This window comes from Oryzias melastigma, linkage group LG15 (assembly GCF_002922805.2).
Source record: "Oryzias melastigma strain HK-1 linkage group LG15, ASM292280v2, whole genome shotgun sequence".
In the NCBI taxonomy this organism is placed as follows: Eukaryota; Metazoa; Chordata; class Actinopteri; order Beloniformes; family Adrianichthyidae; genus Oryzias; species Oryzias melastigma.
In genome coordinates this window covers 14,724,780-14,734,748 of record NC_050526.1, presented here as the reverse complement: position 1 = coordinate 14,734,748, position 9,969 = coordinate 14,724,780, and the positions used below count along the sequence as shown (strand labels likewise).

The following is a 9,969-nucleotide window of genomic DNA, read 5'->3' as shown; positions in this document are numbered from 1 at the left end:
TTCATTTGCTTATAGATGTATTTACATTCCGTGTTTTAGCAAATTTACAGAAACAAAACGGACTCACAGCTGATCCGACACAAATCCCTTCCAAACAGAGTAAAAAATTGTAAACAGTAACTTAAGTATTTTCCACAAAATGAAGCTACAGAGCTGGAATGTGTGATCCCTTTTAAATTTGATAATTAAGGCACAAGTTTACATCATCTTCCGCAGTGACAATGATACTTGCAGACAGAAATTTAAAGATGATTAAACACCTGAGTTCAGACACAAAGTGCAAAACCTGCTTCAGGTTTCCCTTTTTTATCCATCAGTGAGGTAAAAATAATAGCTGAAGGTTTAAAAATACAAAATAAACTTGACAAAATGAACTTCCTTACATAAACAAATGTAATTTTAAAACTAGAATTTCTTCCCTTTTAAGGCGTGTTCATCATTTGTGCGTGTTGAGGGAAAACATTTTCTGGCACTTTGGTAAAAGATGCAGTTAGTTTAGGTCACCTTACATACACAAGTGCCAAAAACCTCTCAATTCATGTTGATTATCACAGATAATAAAAAAGAGCTCAACGGTGGGGTCTCATTAAAACAGCTTTAAAGTACATTGAAGCATTTGAGTGTAAAATTCTGGTTTGTCAGACTGAGTTTACCCACTCCACCAGCCGTTAGTGGACACCGGACGAGTCCCTGGCTCAGTCTCCATGGTGGTAGACCTCGCCGATGGCCCACGGCTGCACCGTCCCTCGACCAAACACGGAGTAGAACAACGCTCCGAACACGTTGATGGCTGCAGCGATGTAGAAGACCACCTGCCATTCTGCAATGGTGTTCTGCACGCCAGAGAAGATGAGAAGGCAAGAATGAACACACCCGGAAGACGCAGTTCAGGGCAAATTCAACAGATTTAAAGAGCCACTCTGATGAAAACTGTTCTTAAGACATTTTCTAATGCGGGACGTGTACACCTGCGGGAGAAAATATGTGAACCCTATGGAATTGGTTTTATGCATAAACTGGACACAAGATTGTGTTCAGTAAAAACATGAAAACATAAATTGGTGGGATTTAAGCAGGCAGTGTTTTTCTCCATCATTGATGCTTTAGATGGAGATGAAAAAAAACGCGTGTCCATTTTATACAGAAATTGAGGTAATCCCAAAGGGTTCACATACTTTCTCCTGTATGTAGAAAACTAAACTTACATTTTATTTCTGAGTATTTATGTATTCAAATCGCTGTGAATCAGGAGCAGATGAAAAAACGTTGGAAAAAGATATCTGTGTAGAAAAGACGTTGAGCAGGCCATTGGTCTGCTTAAACATAGAGCTCTCAGCAATGAGTAGGGGAACGGGGATGGTCCCGCCCACAACTCTTTGATCTGATCAAAACCGGATTACATAGCAAAACTGTAAAATGAAGTAACTAATTAGGGATGGGTTATATAAATTTGCTTCTTCCCACTCCTGGTCAAGCAATCAATCAAACTCTACTGACTTTGGTTAATAATTACAAAAATGAATTAGCCAAATTTGACATAAGTGTAATTTGTTTTTGTTTTCTGTTTTCTAATCAATGCATTTAATTATTTCTGTAATGAGTTTGAAATAATTTTATCTATTTTAAATAATTTTATCCTGTATTATTCACAATCTATGCTTGAAATAAACCAATCAACTAGGAGGTAATTTTTTGATGAACTCTTATGACTCAACAGAACCTAGAAAATGACAGATTGTATGACTTTAGCTGAAATCAGAATATTCATAATTAAAAGACCACTGGGAACGCTTGAAAAATGGATCAAAAGATAATTGAAGTGCGACTTTAATAGGAAATTACTTGTAGTTTGCGAGAGTTTTAGAAGTTTAGACCAGATATTAGAGTTGAAGTGAAAATTACCTTTGGATTACAACATCAATGATGAGGAAGTTTACAAAATCTTCTTTAAAAACATTCACTTTCTTCACAATTTTTTAATACAATTTTGAGCTTCCAAATACAAACAAGCTCTCAATTATGGGTTTTTGTGGCAAAAACAAGATTGGAAAAATGTTCTTTAAATAAGCAAAAAATCTGCCAATAGCTAAAGAATATGGTCTTATCAATAAATCCTATTTTGTTCTGAGGTTCAGAGGGGATCGTTAGAAGCAGAAATCCAGAACATTGAAGTTTTTTGTTTTGATATTGTGAAGCTGTTTTCTTACGTGTTGAGTGAGAGATCTGGCAATGACCGGTCCCACCATGCCAGGAATGGTGGCAAAAGTGTTGGTGATTCCCAGCAGAATTCCCGCGTACCTACGAGGAGAGTTGTAGTTTTTCAGTGATGTGATGCCTCACTCCCAAACACACAAACACGAGGACCTGAAGGGATCTTACGAAGGAGCAATGTCGAGGTGGTTGATGTTGAAGCCAGAGGCCGACACTCCACCCAGAGAGGAGGAGAGGGTGAGGAAGGTGATGGCTAAAGTGTAATCGCAGCCGATGAAACCCGCCGCCACCAGGAACACGGCCGGTCCGATCATACCTGCAGGAGACCAGAGGAGAGCTCAGAACCAGAACTGGTCCGGGATCTGAGGATATGTTTGAGGCTTCCTCACCAACAACGGAAAAGCACTTCCTGACGGTGACGGTCGGGTACAGGCAGGTTTCTCGCAGATAATCGGCGATCTGTCCGCTCACCACGGCGAACAAAGCGCAGCCCACGTACGGCAGAGCCGACAGCATCCCGTTCTGACGAGGACGTTAGAGGTCAGTCCATCTGTAAACCCGCTCCAATCATCTGACAGCTTCACCATTCTCACCTGCTGAATGCTGAATCCCAGTATGTCACTCATGTAGGTGGGCAGCAGGGTGAGGAGCGTGTAGAAGGTCCAGTTGTAGGAGAAATGAGCCACAACGATGGCCAGGAGCGGCCGCGACGTCAAAATGGCTTTCCAGGGGATGAAGCCCGCCGAAGTGGACAGCTGAGAGAAAGAAGGTGGAGGTCAGAGCATCCTCCATCATTTACTTCAGAGGAGGGAAGTTTGAAAAAAGTGAAAAGAATTGAAGATTTCAGAAAGATAAACTCAAATAAGGGTTAACATCATAAATGAGAACTGGACTGAATGACTCCTCCCCCATGGTGTTCCAAACAGGAAGTACTGCTGGCTCAAAGACGCCAAAATCCCATAGACTTCTATAGAGAAATAAACGGCTACTATTCTACTCGTCAGTAGAACCATTCTGGTTCTGATACCTTTTTTGTTCTTGATAATCCTGTTTTTGTTTTCATCATTTTATTTTCTTTATAAAAGAAGTTATTCAGCTTACAAACTGACCAATCAGGTGCCTCGATAATTTGCATTAGTGACTTCATTGACTTGTGTTTCTTTACTGTCACTCAGGAAACATTTAGCCAAGATATAGATTTGTTTACTTTTGTACTTATTATAAGTGACCGTTGCTATACTTTTGACACATATGAACTAAATAATTTTCTATCTTTATGAAAAGTCATCTAAATTTATTTTATCTTTAGTTAAATGTCAAAACTTAGTTTACCTAGAATCTAAACACACAATGTTGGTAAATTTTGAGTTTAATCTTTAAAATAATTTGCAGTATAACCTGATTTATAGCACTGGTGTGGTGAAAAATGCAAAAGGCCATAGACTAAATGTAGATTGAAGAGTGTGTCTTATTTATTGACAGCTCTGGTATTCGAGGATTATGAAGGCAGACAATATTTTGCTGTTTTATTCCAGTTTTATGTCTGTTTTTTTCTGTAGTTTCTGCCTGGTGTTGCGATTCTTTCTGGTTAAAATGCTGTAGAAATAAACTTTTCTTACTTGCACAATCTCTGTCTTTCAGAGTGCAACCTTGCCTGTCCGATGAAACTGTTAAGTTAATCTAGTGACTCTGAGCCTGGTTGAAGGCCAGTCGGGATCATTTTGGTGAGAGTGAGGCATCTATATCAAAGAGCCAGTCAGATTTTTTTTTAATCTATTGTAAAATTGTTCCCAGTGGTCTTTTAATTATGATTATGCCGTTTTAGCCCTAGGACATGTTTTTTGCAGTGGCAGCAGTTTCATAGAAATTCACTTCTGAGTTGTGGGTAGGACTGTTGGCGTGGAACAACCCCGCCCCCCTTCCCCTTGCTAAGATCTGTCCTTCATCAGAAAAATGCCCCAAGAACATGTTCAAATGCCCAATTTTCCTCAGAGTGGGAGTTTAAGTTCTCCTCTGTCTGCTCCATTCCTCATCAATGAATGCCTGAATGTCTGGTTCTGCTGCAGGTTTGTCTCTTTTCATCCATTGATGAGAGGTTCTCTGTTTCTCAGTCACTTCATTTTATGCTCAGTAGGAGTCCACTCAAGGTGTTTCATGTAATCATAACTTATAACATTTTAAAGCTGACTTTAAAATCAAAATAACTTGTCTTTATTTGAATGATCTAAAGATAAATGGACTGTATCAGTTCATTTAGCACATTTTGATAATATTTTGGATTGTGTTGCTGCTTAAATAAACTGCATTGAGCTGCTGCTCTTTGGGGACATCTGTTTGTGTGAGCTCCCTCTGTTGGTATCAAATATATCTGAATTCTGAGTTTGAGCATTTTTTACTATCCAAACACTTCTGATCTGGTTCCTCATTTTGAACATTGTGTATTTTTAATGCTGCTGCAGATGACGTGAAAACACTGACAACAGCTGCACAGCGACTTCTGTAAACTGCCGACTCACTGCAGGCGTCACAGCAAACGGATCAGAAACCTTTGTCAGGCCGACTGATGCAACAGCAGAGTTTGCAGATACTCGTCGTCCTCCAGAACGCAAAGTGCGCTCATACCTCGTTCCTGAGAGAGCTGGTGATGTAGAGTCTCTCCCGGTCTGATATGCGCGGATGAGTGTTTGGACTGTCGAAGACAAAGAAAGCCCAGAGGACGAACCACACCAGCCCGATGGCACCTGCACAGAAAAGAGCACATGTACCATCAGAAAAAGGCCCTCCATCATTTTCCCCTTTGAGCTGCTAATTCATTGTTTCCATAAAGCAAAGATGAAAAAAAAGAGGAGCAGCAGCTTATTGGGAAGTAAAATGGATCAAAGTACAACTGCACTGTCAGCAGGATGTTGGACCAGCACAGCTTTCATCTGAATTGAATAAAAACCTGTAAGAATGTAAGGATAACGAAATTATTCTCTCCAAACCAAATATGTAGAAGACGTAGGTCCAGCCCAGGTAAAAGCAGATCTGACCCGACACAGGGAGGGAGATCACCGTCCCCAGCTGAGCACCTGGAATGGGAGAGAAGCGGACATGACTGTCAGCCCCACAGATGATCCAGTTATCCCAATCGAACACCAGAAAACAGATTTGGTGTTTTAAAAGAACTCTTATCTCCAAGACACAAGAAATGAGTGAAATGCAAGCAATCCATCCTTCTACCTTCAGAACACACTTATTCCCTTTGACGTCCAGATGTTGCTGGAGCCTATCCCAGCTACTGTTAGGTAAAGGCTGGGTACAGAAAATGTGTTTTATTTCTTTACGATAAAATTACTTTCAGCATTAATCCGTTTTGAAAGCAATCCTTATTTAATCATTTAAATATCTGACATTTTGCAGATATCACAACTGTTTTTTTTGTTTCTCCTCTTCCTTCTTTAACTGTTTTAATGCTGACGAAGCATCTCTGTGTTCACATTGACTCACTGCTGAATATTTTTCAAGGCAATTCAGTTACAGGGTAGCTTGCCTAATTCAAACCATGATTAAAAAGTTGTTTTAAGATCCATTGACAGCACTGATGGCCCAAATAAATTAAAAATGAACTTACGTTGTTAGGAATTAATTTTAATGACATTTGTCATTTTTATTTCTTAAATGATTTAGCACCTTTTGCTATTATGAATTCACATTAAATAAATATACAGAATTTGATTTAAAAAAAAAACTATATTTTTTGAGGAATTATTTAATTTTTTAATAAAGAATTTTAGAATAAAGAAAAAAGCTCTGATGCTGCGACAAACTGAATGGATTTAATGAAGAAAAGGAGTTCATTTGTGAAGTGTTCACACAAATCTAATGAAGTATGCAACAAACAAGTTTTTTCCTAACCAATATGATTGATGTTCAATGATGATAACCTGTAGCTAGCTGCACTTTATCTATAGTTACCCAACATTTAGCCACAACTAACTAACTGTTAGCTAGCTGTAGATAACATTTAACTAAAGTTATGTCCAAATTCCCACTCTAATTCCTAACTTCTGAAAAACTATTTAGTACGGGACTATATGGTGCCCTGGATTTAAAAAGCACTCCGGACACCATGCTTGCTGCTTTTGTTTTGCTTTTTTAAACGCTGGATATTTAGTCACCGATTTCACAAAGTGAAAATCTAACCAATATGAACGTTTCATGAAGTCTATTTGTGACTCCACTGGGTTCTGATGATGAAAATGTTGATGGTTTATTAAAAAAATGCACATTTAAAAAAGTTTTTTTTCACAAAAATTGCTCGACTGCAATGCATTTTGGTCTATATTCACTAATGTAGTTATCATTGATGCGTGCTAGTTTTTCACAAAGACTTCTGGGATATTTTTAGGGAACTCAATTTTGGAGTTGTGAGTAGGGAATGAATTCAGAAATAGCCTTACTGTTAGCAACAATTTCATCCACAGAGGTAAGTAATTCATGTTCTTTATGTTGATATGTGATTCCTACCGAGGTATGAGATGGTGAGCAGGCGGCTCCTCTCCATTGGGGGCGCCCATGCGGCCCACATGGTGTACATTGCAGGAAAGGAGACGCCCTAAAGATGAGGCCAAAAGAAAAAGCTCTGAAAAAGTTCTGTCTGACTCGTTTCTCTGAAACGGCCTGAGTTTGTACCTCTCCGACCCCTTCCAGCACCCGCACAGCTATCAGGTAGCTTGCACCCAGATTGGCAGCCAAGGGCGTCAGGAGTGTGAAAACTGCAGTTCCCAGGATCCCAAAACCCATCAGCCACTTGGCTCCGAAGCGGCCGGCCAGGTAGCCCCCGGGGATCTGGGTCAGAATGTATCCGTAGAAGAAGGAGCCCAGGATCCAGCCCTGAGTCTCTGAGTCCCAGTTGTAGACATTAGCCTGTGAGACAATTTGAACATTGGAATTGATATTGGTGTACCACAGGGCTGCGTGTTTGGCCCAACACCGTTTCCCTTGCTGCTTCATAGACCTAAAGTGCTGCTGTTTGTTTTTGTCCACAAGTTGCTGCAGTGATGGTGTGTTCTGCTCACCGTGTGGTTGTGTTTGGGCCGCGCAGGACTGGGGTGAGCGGGACACACGGAGGCGCTGTGGTTGGTCTGGCGCGTGGTGTTGAGCATGTCCACCATGGCCACGCTCAGGTTCACTCTCAGAGAATAGACTACGAAGAAGCCGTAGCAGGAGAGCAGCGCCAGGCCGTAACGAGACGAGCAGCAAGCCGGCGCTGCAGGAAGACCCATGATAGCAGACATGAAGACGCTGCTCCAGTTCACTGGATAGTTTATGCATCACAGACCAATAAAGGTAAACTTTGGAATTCACGCTTCCAGCGGTCACTTTGTTTGCACTAAATAGGCAAATTTAAATTTGATTTTTTTTTTAAACTGTTTTGCTTTGTCATTTAATATAAGTAAAGCAAAAGCAACTTGAAAAAATAATCTGGATCTGCTGGAACTGTGCAATGGTAGACTATTTGAAAATTCGCTGTACTGTGGTCATGTGACCTTTTTTTTGTTAGGTACTGTATATTTATTACTATTTTTCAGTTCATTTCAAAACACTTCTAAATTGTGTATCCTATTTTTGATAGTTTATTTGGATGCAAATTAATTGATCACATACTTTTCATATATTTTATGAGTTATTGATTTTGAATTATAGATTTTTAATAGTAAACTATTGCTTTAATGTATGAATAATCCACTGACCAAAGATAACTTTTTTTTCATTTCACTGTCCCAGTGAAAATGACAAAGTACTATCTACTATATATCTTTCTACATCAACAACAAGCTTTTCTTTCATCACACAGACTCATTCTTGAACCATAGTGACCTTTTATAAGATACATTTTAAAGATGAAAAGGTTTAAAAAGACACATCAGGTCTATCAAAAACACAGATTCCGATGCTGATGCAGGTGTTTGGAGTCTCGCAGAGTCCAGTCGATCTATGAAAGTATGTACGTTCAATAAACAAAGCTAAGGCTAGCTTAAAAAAATCAATAGTGAGTTTTGTAAAATTAAATAAATAAGTGTTACATTATGTAGAATAGTTTGTTCAATGATAAAAAAAGATCAGTAAACAAACAAAAAAAACTTAACGAAATAAATAAATATTAAAAATTGAGTTGATACTCTGTTTTTGCTTTGATTTATGCAGAAAAACTTGCTGAACTTTAACAAATTGATTAACAAAGACAAGAAAAACAGTCTGATAAAAACCTTCTTTTATTGACAAGTCCAATCAATCAAAACTATCAATTTTGAAATTAATATCAGTAAAAACAAATTTTTCCAAAACTGTTTTTGTATTTAAAGTTTGTATTATTGGTTTTATGTTTTATCCCACTTGAATTTAAGTAAATACATTCATCCAAATTAAAGTAATGTAAGCTCCAGAGGTTTAAAGTATCCCTGCTTCATTAAATACTGTACTGTTTAAAATGTTTTTCTCCATAAAAATGTATTTTAAACTGAAATCTTTTATTTGTAGAAAATGTGTGATATATTGAATTTTTGCCTTAATAAAAATTAATGGACTATTTTAATGCTTTTATTTTGAAATTGCATCCTAACATTAAAAGAAGGGGAGATTTATTTAAAGGTAGCTCTAATAATATCTACTGTTGTAAAATACTATAATTAATATTTTCCATCAATAAACACATTTATTTATCGAGACAGAATAAAATAAAAACGTTCAGGTTTATTTATAAATCTTGCGGTTCAGTTAATCTTATTTTTAAAAAATCAAGAAAATGTAGCATTATATTACTAACAGAGTGAAGGTAAGTAGAATTTATCAAAATCTGAATTATGGAACACAAATAGTTTTATGACACTTTTAATAAAAAGACTTCAAATTATATCACCATGTCTTATCTTTTAAAACTAACATTTCTTTGAGTTCAAGTCAAGCAGTTGAAGTTAAATGTTAATTTTCCAGTGTGACCCCGGTTTCTTTTGCAGACTTGTGTTTTTGTTGAGTTGCTGCTTCTTCAAGTCATTCACAGAGACCATTGTTTCTATGAAATGCTCCTTTTGACCGTAAAACGATCGACTTGTCATAACTTTTTTTGAAGATGTGCTGCAAACAGAATGGAGTCACACTGGTTCTAAATTCCCTGTGATTTCCCGGACAGGCAAATCTCTGGGTGTTTCCGTCAAACATGCCAACTCCTGCCCACTGTTTTCAGAATTTCCTGCAGATCAAAGCAGATGTTCCGGACTGTGGTGACAGGTGGATAGCAGGTTTTGAATCAAACAAAGAGTTCTGGATTATTCTTCTGATTAATTTCAAGCCTAAGTTTTCTCATTCTATGGTTTATATTGCTGCTTTTTTCCGCCTGAATCTACCCCGAAGGACAGATGCTTTAAAGTAACAGCTGTTAGAGCGAGCAGCTGTACTGTTGTTATTGTAGCTGTTGCTAGCCGGTTAGCCGCGCGCGCGGCTCCTTCCTCACCTCGCGGGACTCGTCCGTCCTTCCCGCGCGGCAGCAGCGGGGTCTCCTGGCCGTCCCCCTCCGTGTCGGAGCCGGACCTCGCCGCCATTCTTCAGCGGGCAGCCAACAGCGAGGAACCAGAAGAACAGCCGCTGCTGTTTGCTGACGTCACTGTCAGCTGATCCCTCCATGGCCATGTCACGTGACTCGTGTCGGAGAACCCATTGGAAGAACCGGTATTGTTGTTGTTTTCGAGCATATTTAACTTCAAAATTAATATAACAAAC

General features: G+C 38.7%; 2 protein-coding genes across 2 annotated transcripts in view; one reads left to right on the top strand and one right to left on the bottom strand.

The window, feature by feature from the left end:
- slc17a5 (solute carrier family 17 member 5) lies at positions 1 to 9,843 on the bottom strand. The gene is made up of 11 exons (XM_024296740.2): positions 9,704 to 9,843; positions 7,272 to 7,462; positions 6,886 to 7,119; positions 6,721 to 6,808; positions 5,196 to 5,282; positions 4,834 to 4,952; positions 2,805 to 2,966; positions 2,601 to 2,733; positions 2,380 to 2,527; positions 2,208 to 2,298; positions 1 to 833 (listed from the first exon to the last, which is right to left on the bottom strand). Exons 1-11 carry the CDS (start codon positions 9,789 to 9,791, stop codon positions 696 to 698), a joined length of 1,479 nt encoding a protein of 492 aa, XP_024152508.1. The 5' UTR covers positions 9,792 to 9,843; the 3' UTR covers positions 1 to 695.
- arhgef33 (Rho guanine nucleotide exchange factor (GEF) 33) overlaps positions 9,786 to 9,969 on the top strand; it is a 25,166-nt gene continuing 24,982 nt past the window's right edge. Inside the window, exon 1 of the mRNA XM_024296739.2 lies at positions 9,786 to 9,918. The gene's annotated coding sequence lies outside the window, so the exon portion shown is untranslated. The remainder of the gene's footprint in view (positions 9,919 to 9,969) is intronic.